General features: G+C 50.3%; 1 protein-coding gene across 1 annotated transcript in view; it reads left to right on the forward strand.

The window, feature by feature from the left end:
- Positions 1–3178: 3178 nt before the first annotated feature.
- LOC109305256 (putative IQ motif and ankyrin repeat domain-containing protein) overlaps positions 3179–16630 on the forward strand; it is a 94778-nt gene continuing 81326 nt past the window's right edge. Inside the window, exons 1-3 of the mRNA XM_019528273.1 lie at positions 3179–3245; positions 5192–5292; positions 7856–7972. Coding sequence (XP_019383818.1) covers positions 5196–5292; positions 7856–7972 — 214 coding nt within the window. The 5' untranslated portion in view covers positions 3179–3245; positions 5192–5195. The remainder of the gene's footprint in view (positions 3246–5191; positions 5293–7855; positions 7973–16630) is intronic.

Raw genomic sequence — 16630 nt, forward strand, 5'->3', positions numbered from 1 at the left:
TCGGGTCAAAGGGACCTTGAGATCTTCAAGTCCAACCCCCTGCCTGGGCAGGAGAAAACTAGGCTCAAATGACTCCAGCCAGGTAGGCATCAAGCCTCTTCTTAAAGACCCCCAGGGCAGGAGCCAGCACCACTTCCCTTGGAAGTTGGTTCCAGATCCTAGTCGCCCTAACTGTGAAGTAGTTCTTACAGATGTCTAATCTAAACCTACTCTTCAACAACTTGTGGCCATTATTCCTTGTTGTGCCGGGGGGACTAGGGGAAACAAGGTCTCTCCCAAACGCTTCTGGTTCTCCCTAGTGAGTTTATAGACGGTCACCAGGTCCCCCCTCAGCCTTCTCTTGTGAAGGCTGAACAAGTTCAGGTCCCGCAGTCTCTCATTGTAGGGTCTGCCCTATTGTCCCCGGATCATGCGGGTGGCCCTCCTCTGGGTCTTGTGAATCCAGCATTCATTCCTGCCTGTGGCAGGGGGTCAGGCTAGATGATCTGTTCAGGTCCCTCCTGACCCTAGCTACTATGATACTATGAATAGTAAAGAAGCCAGACGCTGGCCTGGCATGGAATGGAGGCAGGAAAGCCAGTCAGTGAAAATGGAAATGGAGGCGTCAGGGGGTGAGGATAGGCTGGGGGGGATGTAGCCACGCAGGTAAAAGTGCAGAGGTACCTGGGGAGTCAGATGTCTGGCAGGTTGCAGTGTGTCAGAACTCCACTTTGTATAGGTCCATGAGTTTCTGTACCTACTACCTAGGAAGCTGATGAAGTGCAGTTCATAGACCCAGCTCTGAAAAGTGATTTGTACATTCAAACAAGCACCTAACCTCATCACCAGAATTGAAGCCAACTTCCTACAGCTCAAAACACAAAACCTGCCAACTATCTCCAGTACCCCCACAAGCTGCACACCAGAATCTATCAAAGACAACCAAACCCAACTACCTGTGGGGGCACATTCCTCACCAAAAAACACTCTGCCTTCAGTCTCTCAGGCCTGATCCTGAGAGGCAACAAATTACAAAACACTTTTCACAGCTGGGCCTATGGACTTCACTTCATCAGCCTCCTAGGTACAGAAACTCATGGACTCAATATAGATTAGAATGATCACACCAGTGCCCTGTGAGGGAGAGGTAGGCATGATTGCCATCCTGGCTGCTCCAGATGTCCGAAGTGAAGTGCAAGGATACCTGCAGCCCTGCCTTGCGCAGCTCCTCCCTCAAGTCCTCCCCGCATGCCTCATACAGGGAGGGCACCACTGTCCTGCTAAAAGTGGTGCATGCGGGTACTTGGTAAGATGGGGCCACAAGTGCCATGAGCCGCCTGAACCCTGGCCACTCAACTAGGGAGAAGGGCTGGCTGCTCTGGGTGATCTTGCTCGCCTTGGGAATGCACCCCTCTCTGTCTGCAGGTTTCCGCCACTGCTCTAGGGTGGCCTGCCTCTACTTTGGAGCGAGCAGGGGACCTCCCTTTGGGCACACTCACACTGGTGCCAGGCTGAGCAGGAAGAAAGGCAAGGGGGTGCTGCCTCCTGAGACGCAGCAACATCACCGTGGTGAAGAAGTGTTTCACCTCCTTGTACCGGCTGATCTGCCTTTGGCAGTGCTGGCAGATAGCAAACCTGGGATCATCTGCCAGCTCAAAATGCTCCAACATGAAGCTACTCCCCCGCTTCTGGGTTGAGGGTGGGGATGCTGCTTTGCCCCCCTCCTCAGCAGGCTGAGGCACAACAGCAGGAGGAGCTGCCTCAGCTGAGCCTCTGTAACCTGCTTTCCAGAGAAGGAGACCTGGGTCTCGGGGAACTCTGAGGGGTGTGGAGCACAAGTTCTGCTCCCCCTCGGTCCCCAGAACTGCTCGAGCCAAGCCAGCACGCTCAGGTCCCCCGGTTCCAGCTCCTCCTCTGGCAGCGGGTGGCTCAGGCTAGGAAACGACACTGGAGCGGTGGAGGCAGCGACTCTGCTGCTGGCGCCTATTAAGCTTCTAGCGATTTGATTCCGATTCGAATCGAAGCAAGCGTTACACGGCCCTACTAAGCAAACTAGTCTAGTGCCTGACGCTGAAGAGAGAGGTCGTGAGCAGCTCTCGCCACGCACGCTGCGGCTGGTGATGGGTCCAGCAGCCTTCTCTTCCCGCTCTCTCCTCCTCTGCCTGCAGCGGCAGAACCGGGCGGCCAGGGTGATCGGAAGTCAGCTTCCTCCGTTGCGGGCAGCTGCTCCTCGCCCTGGGGGCAGCCCCTGCCGAGCCCGCTGCTGGGCCTCCCTCTTCCGCCGGCTGCCAGAGCTGCGTTTCTCCCCCGGCGGGGGCTGGGGCGGGAACCAGGCCCCGGCGCCTCACCGGCCGCGGCAGCTCCACCCGTAGCGGTCCGGTCACGTGTCCGCGTGACACATCCCTCAGAGCAGCAGTTCACTTGCGCGTCCCCGCCCCGGTCGCCAGGCAACGGGCTGCAGTGCGGGCCCGCCCCGCGGTGTCACGTGACGGCCTTCCCCCCGCCCACTTCCGGTCTGGCCCGCGCTTCCGGTTCGGGAGTTGCCCGGCGACAGCGGGGCTGGGGTGGGGCGGCGACCCCTGCGTCTGCCTGCCTCCCGCACCGCGGCGGGGAGCACCGGGCTGGGGGTCTCCGCCTCCTCAGTGCGGCGTGGTGCTCGGGCCGGGACCGGGACCCTGCGGGGTTGGTGCCAGAGGAGCCTTGGCACAGCGCCCAGCGTCTCGGGGGCCTTCCGCCCCTGACCCCGGAGCAGGTCGCAGCTGATTGACCCGGAGAGCAGTAAAGCACAGAAAGGGGCTCCTCACAGGTGTGGGCAGTCTCGCCCCAGAGGATTTTAAGCCCCGGGTAGACAAAGCCTTGTCTGGGATGGTGCACCCGGACTAGGTGTGACCGAACTCCTGGGGTCCTTTCCAGCCCTCCTTGTCTGCAGTTCTCTTCCCTAAACTAAATAACCCCAGTTCTTTCAGCCTTTCCTCTCAAGGTCTTCTTTCCACACCTTGCTCCTTGTTGTTGTTGCTCTCTGCTGGACTCTTTATAAACTGTCTGTATCCCTCTTGAAGTGGGGGCCCAGAACTGGACCCAGTGCTAAACACCTGATTTGCCTGGTGGATCCTACTCTGCAGAATCCACGTTTTCAGTTAAAACACATAGGCATGTTTCTAGCTGTTGCATTTGTGAAGAAAGCTAAACTCTTCATTGTCAGCCCTTAACCCTAAAGATAACGCTGGGAATGGACACGGCCTTTGTGCTGCTCTACATCTTTTATGGTAACGCAAAGGCTGAGTAAACAGATTTCCATGCCCCTTAGTGCTCCTCAAATGCCCAAAATTTGTGTTTGTGACTAATACTTTCTGCTGCTTTATTGCAGTGGGCTTCTGTTTGCTTTATGGTATGAGAGTGCAGGCAGCTGAGTGCTGCCCGTGCCTTCCAGCTGCCCCAGGCAAGCACTTACATTGCTGGAGGGGCCTGATCCTGTGTGCTCTGGGAACTCCAGTGCAGACTGGGACCCCTCAAGCCTCAGGGCCACCTTGGCTTTCTTCTCTTGCAAAGACACCTCAGAGATTCCCCGGGGCATGTGTCTAAGAGGAGAAAGCTGTTGTGCTTAGAGGCCACCCCAGGAAATCTCCAAGGTGAGCCTCTGTAAGTGGGAAAAGGCCACTGAGATGACTCGGAGAGATTGCCTGTGTACCTCTCTGTAAGCAGGAAGCCCTGGCTTCCCCCACTTAAAGAGACACCCTGGGGACTTTCTGAGGTGCATTTCTAAGCATGGAAAACATCACCCATTGTCCCACAGGGTCGGGCCCTGGCTTGGTGTGGGGCAACAGACAACGGGGCAACATGAGTTTCACCCAGTGAAGATCAGCTGTGGTAGATGGCTGATCAGCTTCACTTGGTAACATCTGTTTATACCCTTACTTGGCTACATTAACTATTTGATTGCTGACCATTTTAGTGAATGGGAAGTGGGTAGGTATGAAACACACAGAGAGATGGAAACTGGGGGTTGATTCAAGAAAGGAAGATGAGGAGACAAGAGCAGTAATGGGAAAAGTAATGAATAGGCAGGCCTAGTGGCACTCCTAAGGAAAGTATAGTTACTGAGTCGGGTGCTGAACAGAAAGATTAGCTGGGATGTAAACTTAGTATTCTACTTTGATCTTGTTGCAAGATTTCCAGTGACATCAGTGGGAGTTCCAGCATGGACAGGTCTGAAGTGTTAACATATGTCGTGATCTGTGCATCCCACTTAAAACTGGAAATTGCCCTTTTTAACCAATTAATTTGCCAGCTGCTTCCTAGGCTGGGAGTGCTTGTATTGTTCTTGTTCTTTTCACATTATACTTTTGCATTGTCTGCTTAGGGGACAGTTGTATTGGTGTCAGCTGCCATTTGTCTGTCTACAAAAGGTGCATTGCACCATCACAGTAGTACTGGTGAAACTCCAGTGAGTGGAAGAAGCAATTGGAGAACCAGTTCTTACTAAGTAGCATAGAAATGGGAAAGACCCTGAATTATCACATCCACTTTGCTATCACAGAAAATGCACCATGTGGTCCCTTTCCTTTTCAGTAATTTACTCACAAGCTGTGTGAGCATTATTGCTTGTCTTGTCCTGGTGCCAGGTAGCCTGGTTAAAGGGCAGAGTTTCATTGAGATGGATGCTGTATATACATGTAAGCAAAAGTCCCTATCCCAAACAGCTTATCAGTTCAGCATGTGATTAGAGAACTGCCTTGACCAAACTTCGTCTTTCCAGTTAGACTTTAGGCTTCTTTGAGAAAAGCTGATAAAAGATAAAAATGGCAAGTTAAGGTGCTTCCCCAGCAGCAAGAGGGCAGCTGAGGTCCTGTGTTTTCACGTGCACGTCTGTACTGGTCAGTATTTGAGTTTCTTTTAGGTAAAGACAGTACAACATATATTGCTTTGCTATTTAACCAGGCTTTTTTGCTAAGTGCATCATTCTAATACTTTATCTGTTACACTGCTGATAGAAGCTCTCAACCTTCTATTGGGGAATTTAGGGCCTAGTATTATAGGTACACACAGATGCTCCTGTTACATTCTTTAGTCTACTCACATGCATAAGTGTTTGAAAGATCAGTTCCTTAGAGTATAAGGTCCTTAGAGTGGAAACTGCCTGTGCCTTGGGAAAAGGAGAGCACATTTGTGCTTTAAAGTTAAATAATAGCCTCTGACCTCTCTTGTGTTTCAGGAAAATGAGTGGGAAGAAACCAGGAGGAAAAGCTGCTGCTCAGAAAGGTGCAAAACTAGTGTCACCAGTGAAGAAATCAGCACTAGCTTCTAGAAAACCAGGTAAAGTAGTTAATAGCAAAGTAGTTTGGCCAGAAAAGGTGCTGATGGGGAAATCCTGGCTCTGTGACTTTGCTGCTACTTCTTTGACCTGTTTTGGAAGTTTGTGGTGCTCAGTGAGGCAACTACCAAAACCATGCCTGGATGTTTAGCTGGAGAAATGGACTAGGGGATGTACCTGAGGGTAGCTGTGTGTTTTATACTACAAGAATGTGCAAGAGAGATCCTTTGCCTTTCCTGTGAAGGCAAGTGGCTGTCATTGATGACTCCACATTATGAAGAGTAGACAGATAACCCATCAGGATTGTTTGCTTGGTGCAAAGGCATGAGATACAGTCACAGGATTGATGGAATTCTGAGGTTGGTTGCCAAGTCCTCTGATAATGTTAATGCCTATTTTGATTACTTCTGTGGCCCCATTACTAGGCCTGTGCGAGTAGGCAGCTATTCAGTCCAGCTGCTTTGGATGCCAGGAATCTAATCTGGAACTCTGGACTGGGTTTCTGCTTCGATCCGGCTGAAGTGGCTCCGAAGCTTCGGAGCCGCCTAGGAGATCCGGCCATAGGATATAATGGGGAATCAATGACATATCTATAACTTTGTTGTCTGATTTGGACGAAACTTGCAGGGTTGGTAGCCTCTGATGAGAGCATGAAGCCTGCCAAGTTTCAAGAAGATTGGTGCAGGAGTTTTGAGGGAACTGTACCCCAAATTTGTGAAAGCAAAACTCATGTCGTGTATGTGTTACACTGCAGGGGGGTGAAAACTGAAGGGGTGGTAGCCCCTGGTGAGGCCACAAAATATGCCAAGTTTCAAGAAGATTGGTGCAGGGGTTTGGGGGGAACTGCACCTCAAGCTGCTGACAGGCAAAGCTTGTGACATAGATGACCCAGTGTGTGTTAAGGCGCAGTGGGCTGAAAACTGCAGGGGTGATGGCCCCTGCTGCAGCCACAAAGCCTGCCAGGTTTTGAGGAGATAAGTGCAGGGGTTTGGGGGAAACTGCACCTCAAGCTGCAGACAATCAAAACTCGACATGGGTGACACTGTGTGTGTTCAGGTGCAGCAGGGTGAAAGCTGCAGTGATGGTGGCCCCTGCTGCAGCCATGAAGCCTGCCAGCTGTCAAGGAGATAGGTGCAGGCAGGGTTCTGGGGCCCTACATCCCTAGCTGCTGACAGGCAAAACTCATGTCATGGGTGCTTGTGCAACCAACTGTCTGTCTTGGGGCAGTTGATTATCTGTATTGATTATTTCCTCTCCTTAGTGTGGGGTTTTGTAGGTGTTAATTGTTGCTAATTAACTGGCTACATTAGCTAGCAACTGTGTATTGAGCTGGTCCCTGAGTGAGTCATGATTGATTGGTAACTGGTAACACAGTAGTTTAGCAGCCAGGCCTGCAGTAGTTCCTGCCCTCCAAGACAGGCACAGTTGCACAGGCACCCATATCACGAGTTTTGCCTGTCAGCAGATATTAGTGCAGGGCCCTAGAATCCCCCTGCACCTATTTCCTTGACAGCTGGCAGGCTTTGTGGCCTCACCAGGGGCCATCATCCCTGCAGTTTTCACCCCCCTGTGGTGTAATACATAGACGTGATAAGAGTTTTGCTTTCAAGAGTTTGGGGTGCAGTTTCCCCCAAACCCCTGCAACTCCAACTGTGCTTTGGCTTTTCTGATTTCATCCCTGCATGCCCAAGCAATACTCTTATACTCCTCCCTAGCTGTTTGTCCAAATTTCTACTTCTTGGAAGCTTCCTTTTTGTGTTTTAGCTTACTGAAGAGTTTCCTGCTAAGCCAAGCTGGTCTTCTACCATACTTGCCAGTCTTCCTGCACATCAGGATGATTTCTTCCTGCACTCTCAGTAAGGCTTAAGACCTGAAAAAGAATTGATCTTTCTGGGATTGTGCTAGTGGGAGGTCTGATGGTACTGGTGTAATTTCCCACTACCAACCTATGGGTGCATCCCTCCAGGAAAGACCAGACCCTTTTAGCCCATTCCCCTGCCCTCTCTGTCAGGGGAATAGCAGTATCTTGGCTGTTCTCTGTAGTTGCTCCTCAGCCTCAAAACTCCCTTCCTCTTGAGGCCTGCCAGAGCCCAAATCTGGACATTTTACCTTTCTGTTGGGGCAGACGTTTAGCCAGCAAAGCTAGGCTGAGATGTTTAGTGGATATCTGCTTATTTATTTTGTAATTTTGTGTTGTCTATTCTAGTTGCTTTTTAAAGTTGTTCTGTTTCTCTTTCTGCAAGTCCCCTGAGCATTTGTTGGGTTGGCAACATATAAATGGCATGTACAAATAAATAAATATCTAATGATTTAATGTGGAATGCTAAAGGTGAAGCCAGAATTATAAAAATGTTTTTTTCTCTGTGTAAGAAAACTTCAAGAGGTCATTAATGTTGTCACAAATGTTGTTCCATGTCCTTATCTGACTATTGATGTTAGTGGATTTGTGGGTGTTTAGCATTTGTGGAAATTGGACGAGTTACAGTTTTACATGCTTGTTTTAGGCAACATGTAGGGTCTGATAAATAAAATGACTGAACGTTTAAAATTTTCATCTGCCCCTAGCATTAGCACACCACACTGAGGGGAAAGGCACAGCTAAACAAACAAACAGCTGCACTTTCCCAAGGACATCAAACAGCAATCACAATAAGTTGGCTCCTACCAGCAGCCCAGATGAAGGTATGTGCAGAATGGGGTTAAACTAAGCGTTCTTAAATATATCAGTCATCTTCCCTTGACTCAGCATTCTGTAATCTGGTCAGAAGGATTTTCTTCAGTATTCTCTCTATATAAAGGTGCACTAGTTTAACTAAGGGTGTGATTTTTAAACAGCTTTTATTTAAACCAATCTGTAAAACTCTATTTAAACTGCTTTTTAATGCACTTTAGAACTGGTTTATACATTCATAAAGAATTGAGTGAGCTAAATTAATACAGGGTTGGTTTAGAACCATAGGGTTGGAAGTGACCTTGAGGCTTATCTAATCCAGGGGTGACCTATCTGCTGCATGCGTGCCACAAGTGGCACAGGCAGCCCCCATATGTGGCATGCAGCAGATTGGGGAGGGGACAGGCATCACAGTGGCAGATTGTGCAGGAAGCAGAAAACAGATCAGCAGATTGGACAGGAGAAAGGGATCAGAGTGGGACTTGGAGATGGTAGGAGGGTTAATTTGTGGCACGCCTGCCAAAAAGGTTGGTCCCCCAATGATCTAGTCTAACCCTCTGCATAATTGCAGGATACTCAGACACCTCTCTGGTCACTGAAGAACATCCAGGTTGTTTTGCATCAAGTTAAGTAATTTAGGCCCCCTCTATACATTACAGTATTATGCAATTACCTGGTTAACTGTGCAATTAATGGAGACCAGCTACACATGCAAAGTACCTATCATGCCATGAAAAGTCCAACTAGCTGTAAAGTTAGTACACATTTTTGAGGTCTAACTTTACAGCTGGTTGGTACTCAGCTTCAATTTGCACATGAAGCAGGGTCTGTCCCTGCAGCTGAGAACTTACAATTGAGGGTGTGAAGAAATCCCCCTCTCTCTGTCTCTCATTGGGTCAGCCCAGGGGACCCATGTGTGTCTCTCTTTGCTTGCTTTCTTTTTGGTTCAGGCTGGGCAACCAGGTGACCTGGCCACACAAATTCCTAGGGGGAGGGGGAAGCTTTCGCTTTTCCTGGCTGCAAGCATTTTGGAACAACACCACACACAACATGCCCCTGTGATTTTCTGTAAGTAAAATCCGGGAAACTGGCCAGGAGTTAGGAATTATGTTTAGGCCAGTCGCCTCTTTAAAAGGATGACTGTGTCCAATTACCTGTAAAAGATTCACATTGCTTATGTTTGCTCAAAGTGTATTCTGACTTCCTTTGTTCTAACCCCCCCCCCAATCAATAAAGGTATTGGGTTACAGCATGCCTTGCTATGTTACTGAGGAGAGGAAGAAAAGCCTTTTGCTTCCAGCTTGGCCAGAGGAGTTTGTCTGTTTATCTTCCCTCAGTTCTACCTGATGCTATTTTAGGATGCTTTGGGCTGAAAGAAGCACCCAGAAATATTACTGTGGGCAAAGCACCCCCAAGGTTCACAGGGTCTGTGTGCACAGAACCCTACCAACGACCAGTGCCCAGGTGGTGGCAGCTTTACCCCAGGCTTACAGGTGTTCTCCAGGAAGCGGGACAGCTGTCTGTAGGCTCCCTGTGGGAGACTCCCGAAGTGAGGTTATTGAGCCTGGCTCAGTGAGGTGGGTGGCTCTGCATAGTATCACCCCCCTAGTGCGCTGCCACAGAGGGGACTCAGCTGTGGCAGCACCCTATAGCTGCTGGGATGGAGAGTCCTGCAGCTATGGGACTCTCCATCCTGGTGGCCATTGGGTGCTGCCATGCCTACATGTCCTGTCAGCTGCATGACATGCAAATGCAGGGGCTTGCTAATTGTCAGTGCAGGGGGAGTCCAGGATGGCGATGGCATGGCTGGAGGCACAATTATGTGGATCACATATCAGATTCTGTCATGCCTTTTACCTGAACATCTGTAGGGGCTGTTCCTGTTTTAAATTATTTAAAATTAAACTTGTATGCCAGTCAGCTGTGTAGCCTGCTGTCTCCTGTCGGTGGGTGTTGCTCCCTGAGGTGCTCCTTATCTAATCCTCCTGTAACAGATACTCCTTCTGTAACAGAGAGACTAATACTTCTGTTACTTTAAGGGAAAACCTGTAGCAGACAGGGAGCAGGATAAAGGTCAGCTGCAAAGGAGTAGGTGGCAAGAAAGCGCTATTCCCTAGGCATAGAGCTGCATGTTAAGGAGAAGGGGATCATCTGCAGCTGGTTAAGGGAACATTGCTCAGAGCAAGGTGGCTTCAGGAAGGCAGGCAATTAGATGTCAAGGCTAGGAGTGCTTAGTGTAGGGGTAGCTCTGCTACCATGAGACAAGAGGGTAGAGTCTAGGCAGGCTACAAGGAAGCAGTGGTAGCAGTATATATAAGCTCCCTTGTAAACTGGATGGCAGGTCCTGATGATCAATCTCTGCAAAGAATGAAGAGTTCCTGATGTGCAGGGGTGGGGCTTAGGGAATATAAAGGCCCAGAGCTTGAGCTAGAGGTCAGTTTGGCCTTCCAGGCAGCCAGGGAAGTAGCTCGGCTCTGAAGGGTGGAATAGTTGCCCAAGAGGGTTGAGATGCAGGGTCAGGGACCCATAGCCCAGAGGGGTGGCACTACAGCCTGAGAGGGGCAAGAACTGGGGCCACAGACCTGTAGCCAAAAGGGGCCAAGTATAAACTGGGCCAGGGAGCCCACAGCCCAAGGGGCAAGAACTGGGGCCAGGGGCCTGTAGTCCATTAGGCAATAGTACAACAGGAGAGTAACCTGGGGAAATAGCAAGAGAACAACTGTGGTGCCAGCTCTGCTGCCACAGGCCATCCTGCAGGCTGGTAAGCAAAGCATGTTAGAGTGCACCTGCAGGCTTCCCAGGGAGTCACATGTCCAGAAGGGGGCAGGGCTCTGGGGAATATAAACCCTGGCCAGAGCCAGAGTAAAGTCTGGCCTTAGAAGCTGAAGGGGAAAGGAGCTCTGCAGGGTGCTGGCTGCTGCTGAATGACTGTCAGCATGCTTTGCCTGGAGACAGCAAGTGAAGGGGCTGGGGGACTAGCAGTGGACTAGGGCCCATGGCTGAGTAGGAGTTTTGGTATCCAGCCAGGGGTCTAAAGGTTTAGTTATATCCAGTGTGCTTATATGTTGTGTCTCATGTTTTTGAGTTGTGGTTTGGGTGGGACTACAAAGGGATGAGAGGAGATCCCAGTGGTGCCCAAGGGGCATATGGCTGTCTTGAGGCCTGCCAGATGGCAACAAGAGACAGAGGGAAATAAAAGCCTGGGAGAGGCTAGTGAGAGGCAGAAATAGGGTTAGTGAGCCCAGAGAGGGGTGGAGCTTGGGGCCAGAGGGGTCACAGCCCAGAAGTAGCAGAGATTGGAGCCAGAGGGTCCATGAGTCCAAGAGGGGCAGAAACAAGGCTAGAGAGCCCAGAAGGGAGCAGAGATTGGGGCCAGAGCCGGGGCAGAGCAGAGATAAGAGCCCGAGAGGGTGAGAGAAGGGCTGGAACCCATTTGGAGGCTGTGATTAACCCTTAAGGTGATGAGCAGTGATACCAGCGCTTATGAGTGAGATCTTGTTTGGGGAGTGCACCTGTCCGGTCTCAACCATCCAGTCACGCGCCGTGCGGGTCCAGATGTTTAGAGTTGTCCGCTTATCCGTCCCTGTGGTCCTGCCACATAGATGTCCCTCCCCTAGGTAGTCTCTCCTCCAATCTCTCCTGCCACGACTTTGTATCTTATTCCAGTGGTGGGGGTCCGACTACTGGGGGTTCTCGCGCGTATGGGACCGCCGGACATCGGTTTTCTGCAAGGCTCCACCTCCCCTATACCTCACCCTTACATCCTTCCTTGACGGGTTCCTGATGACCTTCAGCCAGATCCCTGACTGTTGGCGTCCCGTATCCTCTTGCAGAGACGGGCTACGGGTCAGCCGGACCAAACCCTCGCTCTACCCACCGGGTCTCACACCTGTCTATCTTCCCTTGAGACTGCACACCCCCTTTAGGTTTAGCCAACACTCAGGCTCTCTCTACTGTACCTCGCAACCCCTCCAAAAGTGGGAAACCGAAAGATAAACCAAAGGAAAAATACTAACAACAGAGAAATACATGTGCTGCTTAGGAGAGGCCCTCTGCCCCCTTATCACCTGCTCCCGCAGCCTGCTCTACACCAACAGGCCCCGGCCTCTAAGGCCCCTAGCTGGCCCTGAACTGGGTCCATATTGGACTGCAGGCTGCTATGTTCTCCCCTCCAGTCTTTGCCCCGCCCAGGGGTTCACTGGACCCTTGGTAGTCCCTCTCGCTACGTCTCCCCCCACGTCTCCTGCCGGGTGGCTCTGTACTGCTGGGGCCCGTCTTCCGCAGCCCTTCATGCTGCTTATGCCCTTCATTCCCCACCTGGGACACCTCCTCAAGCCCTCTTGAGTCCACAACGGTCCCACCTGCTCTGGTGTCTTGACCTCTGTGGGCCTCTCTGGCTCTATGGGGGTAACTCCTGGCATCCCTCTCCTCCTGCTCCTCTCTGTCTTCCAGTCTGAGTCCCCGGTCTGGGTGGGGTGCCTCTGCTCCTTCACTCCCCATGGAGGACTTCACGGCATCCTCCTGTGCTGTGAAAGGCAGTTCTCCCTCCTATTACCCACTGCGGGGGCTCCGGGAGCGACCTCCCGGCTGGCAATCCTCAGGTTCTCTCCCCTACTTCCACGCCAGCTTCTCTTTTTATTTCCCACGTCCGACTCCTGCTGCTGTTCTTATCAGCTGGCTGCAGCTGTATAAAGGCGCAGCTAACGAGCTACTCGGGTCCCGCTGCCATTTCCGGCTTTTCCGCGGCTCCTGCTATAAGTGAGGGATTTTCTGTTTTTTCCTTTTTTCTTTCTCCTTTCCGGCATGTTCCTGATCCCAGGATTCCCCCCAGCTCCTCGGGGTCTGTCCCTCGGTTCCTTCCTACGACAGGGAGCCCTAGGGCAAGCTCTTTTTTTCTAAAGACACAATATCATTGTGGCATGGCAGGCGAGATGAAGGGTAGATTGCCTAAAGAAAGCAGAGCAGGCAAGGCCTGAGAGGGTACTCCAGGGACATTATGGCCACCCCTGAGGTAAGACCCTGTTACAGTAAGCCATATCTGGGAACAGGACATCTAATGGGATGACCTAGATTAGAGCTCTGAGGTGAGGTAGGGAGTCCTTACTCTCAGATGCTTGGTTGATATGAGTTCACTTCCTCAGGGTTAAACATAAAGATTTTTCACTCAACTCAGACTGGTGAAGCCTGGGATCATCCAGGTATATTTTACCTAATTAATTCTCTGCCCCTGCAAGGAAATTAAGCATTGGATGGCACTTTGCTCTCTCGTGTTCTCTGCTCAAAGCAAAAAAGAGTTTAGCCCCCTGAGAACTGAAGTACTTGAATCAAACACAAGTTATTGGGTTCAGTAAAAGAGTAACTGGAAAAAATATAGTGAAGCATTGTCATGGAAGGTTAGCGTAACTCAGCCTAGTAGCTAGAGCCAGGGCCTCTTGTGGTAGAGGTTATGAGCTGGGGGTCAGCAATCAGAGATGCCCAGTCCAGAGGCAAGCAAGGGACAGATCCCAGTACATGGAGCTGAGGTGAGGTGTCCTCAATCTCCATCTGGGACGTCAAGCCAAAGAGGATAGGATCCAGAGGCTGAAAATAAGCTGATAATCCCAAGGAAGCTAGACCTAGGAATCGGGGAAACAAGGATTTAAAAACAGGAATCAGAATAAGAGAGGGAGACCTGCACAGCTCAGGAGCCTCTTGTAGACTGGAAGCCCAAGCCAGGCAGGCTTTCTTACCAACACTCACAAGCCCTTGGGAGCTGCTTGTAGACTGGGTGGTGATGGTTGCTGACTCCTTCCTGTGGGGCACAGAAGAATTCATCTGCTGGCCCGATCTGTTGGCTCGGGAGGTCTGCTGCCCGCCAGGAGCTCTCATCTGAGATTTCATGGAAAGGTTGCCCAGACTTATCCAGCCCTCTGACTACTATCCCAAGCTACTTGTCCACGTGAGCACTAATGATACTGCCAGGGGTGACCTTGAGCAGATCAAAAGTGTCTGCATGGCTCTGGGCGCAAGGGTGAAGGGAGCAGGGGCCCAGCTGGTGTTATTGATGCTTGCAGTCAAGGGTAAAAGCCCAGAAAGAGGCAGATACATCCTAGATATCTGCTCATGGCTGCATAGATGGTGTCACTGGCAGCGTTTTGGCTTCTCTGACCTTGAGGAGGTGTTCCAGGAACATAGACTGCTGGGATGGGATGGAGTCCCCCTGGTGAAGAGAGGAAAGAGTGTCTTTGCAAAAGGCTTGCTAACCTAGTGTGGAGGGCTTTAAACTAGGTTCACTGGGGGATGGAGACAAAAGGCCAGAGTAAATAAAGAGCCTGGACACCTGGATAAAAACTTACCAAAGGGAAGCAGTAATGGACATCTTAGCATTATCTTCAGGGAGAGGATAGGACAGTTGGTTATAAACATTTCAAGTTTGTTTGTTTATACACTAATGCAAGAAGTATGGGGAACAAACAGAAAGAATTGAAAGTCCAAGCAAAATCATAGTTTTGTGATATAGTTGGGATTACTGAGATGTGGTGGGATAGCTCACATGACTGGAGTGCAGTCATAAATGGGTATACCTTGTTCAGGAAAAGTAGGTAAGAGGAAAAAAGAGGAGATGATGTACATGTGTTCAGAAATGCACTGTGATGTGGAAGAGGGAGGCCTGTTGAAAGCCTCTGGGTAAAGGTCAGAGGGGAGAACAGCAGGGAGGACATTATAGTGGGCATCTGCTACAGGCCTCCAAACCAGAAAGAGGAGGTAGATGAGGCTTTCTTTAAACAAGTGATGAAAGCTTCCAAATCACAGGGCTTGGTTATTGGGGCATTTGCTAGGAGGGAAACATCAGTGCACAAAGTCATCCAGCAGGTTTCTGGAGTGTGTTGGGGATAGCTTTTTGATTCAGATGGTACAGAGGCCAACAAAGGGGGGAAACTCTTCTCAACTTATTTCTCACAATCAGGGACAAGTTGATTCAGAATGTGAAGGTGCCATGGTAACTTGGGTGACAGTGAGCACGAAATGTTAGCATTGAAGATCCTAAGGGCTCGAGGGAAGAAGAGACCCAGAATAAGGCTACCTGGTTTCAGAAAAGCAAACATTAATAAACTCAGGGACCTGATGGGCAGGATCGCCTGGGAGGCAATTCTGTGGGGGAAAAGAGTCCGAGAGAGGTGGCTGTACTTTAAGGAGGATCGCTTAAGGGCACAGGGCCAGTCAGTCCTCAGCCTGTATCAGTGCATGGAATTGTTCCATCCTATGTGCAGGACTTTGCACTTCTTATTGAATCCCATGAAATTTTTTTTGCTCCAGTCCTCCAATTTGTTGAGATTTGTGAAAACCTTGTGCACAAATACAGACTGAGGAATGACTGGCTAGGCTTCAATGCTGCAGAGAAGGACTTGGGAGTTATGACAGATTATAAAATGAATGTAAGCCAGTAGCGTGCTCTTGTTGCACAAACAGCCAACAGCCTCCTGGGTTGTATTAACCAGAGTGTCACTTGCAAATCACGGGAAGTGATTCTTTCACTCCATTCAGCACTGATGAGGCCTTATCTGGCGTTGTGTGTTCAGTTTTGAGCCCCGCACTTCAAGAAGGACATGGACAGTTTGGAAAGAGTCCAACACAAGGCAACAAAAATGATCAGGAACCTGGGAGACAAGATATTTGAGGAAAGACTGACATAACTAGGGTTGTTGAGCCTGGAGAAGAGAAGACTAAGTGGGGATTTGATAACAATCTTTAGATGCATGAAGGGTGATTACAGAGAGGAAGGAAGATGGGTTTTTTTCTGTGGCTGTAGGGGACAGAACTAGGAGCAACAGACACAAGCTACAGAAGGGGAAATTTAGGCTGGAGATTAGGAGGCATTTCCTGACTCTGAGAGTGGTCAGGCATTGGAACAGGCTGTCTAGGGAAGTGGTGGAATCTCCACCCATGGAAAATTTCGAGAGCAATTTGTTCAGACATTTGGCTGGGATGGTTTAGTCGGGGACTATCCTGCTTTGAGCAGGGGGTGGACTAGATGACCTTGTGAGGTCTCTTCCAGCTCTGCTTTTTTATGATCCCAAGTCCAGTATGTTATGTAGCAAAGGTCAGGTGCTAGGGTATTTAGGAGCTGGTGGCTGAGCAGAGGCTGTCTTGGAACCCCACCATGAGTTCAGTTGTAGCACCAGGTGGAGGCTGGGGTGAGATTTCAGGCTTGTCCAAGGCTAAAGGCTCTCCCTGTTACTGAGGGAGACCCACAAATCTGAGGTTACACTGTTTGTGGCCCCAAGTGAGGTGGGAAGCTCTAGGCCCCTCCGAAGTTTGAAAGCCATTGCTATTAAGGGAGGATCAGGTCCCTTGGAACAGTGGAGGGAAAAACCAGGGTAGGGGATGCATGTTAAATGTTTAGAACTAGGTTACTAGACTAGGTTACTCACCACCTGGATAAGGGAGATGAGGTCGACATCTTTTACTTTGACTTTAGGAAGGCCTTTGACTTGGTGCCCCATGAGGCTCTCAAGGTAAAACTAGGGGACTATGGGCTCAACAATTCAACAGTCAGATGGGTGGGAAACTGGCTGCAGGGTTGGACTTGGAGAGTACTAATAGACAGATCTGTGTCAGTCCAGCGGAAGGTAGCCAGTGGGATCCCCCGGAGTTCAGTACTTGGACTAGTGCTTTTCAACATCTATATC

This window comes from Gavialis gangeticus, unplaced genomic scaffold (assembly GCF_001723915.1).
Source record: "Gavialis gangeticus isolate Ggan-Ray unplaced genomic scaffold, GavGan_comp1, whole genome shotgun sequence".
In the NCBI taxonomy this organism is placed as follows: domain Eukaryota; kingdom Metazoa; phylum Chordata; order Crocodylia; family Gavialidae; genus Gavialis; species Gavialis gangeticus.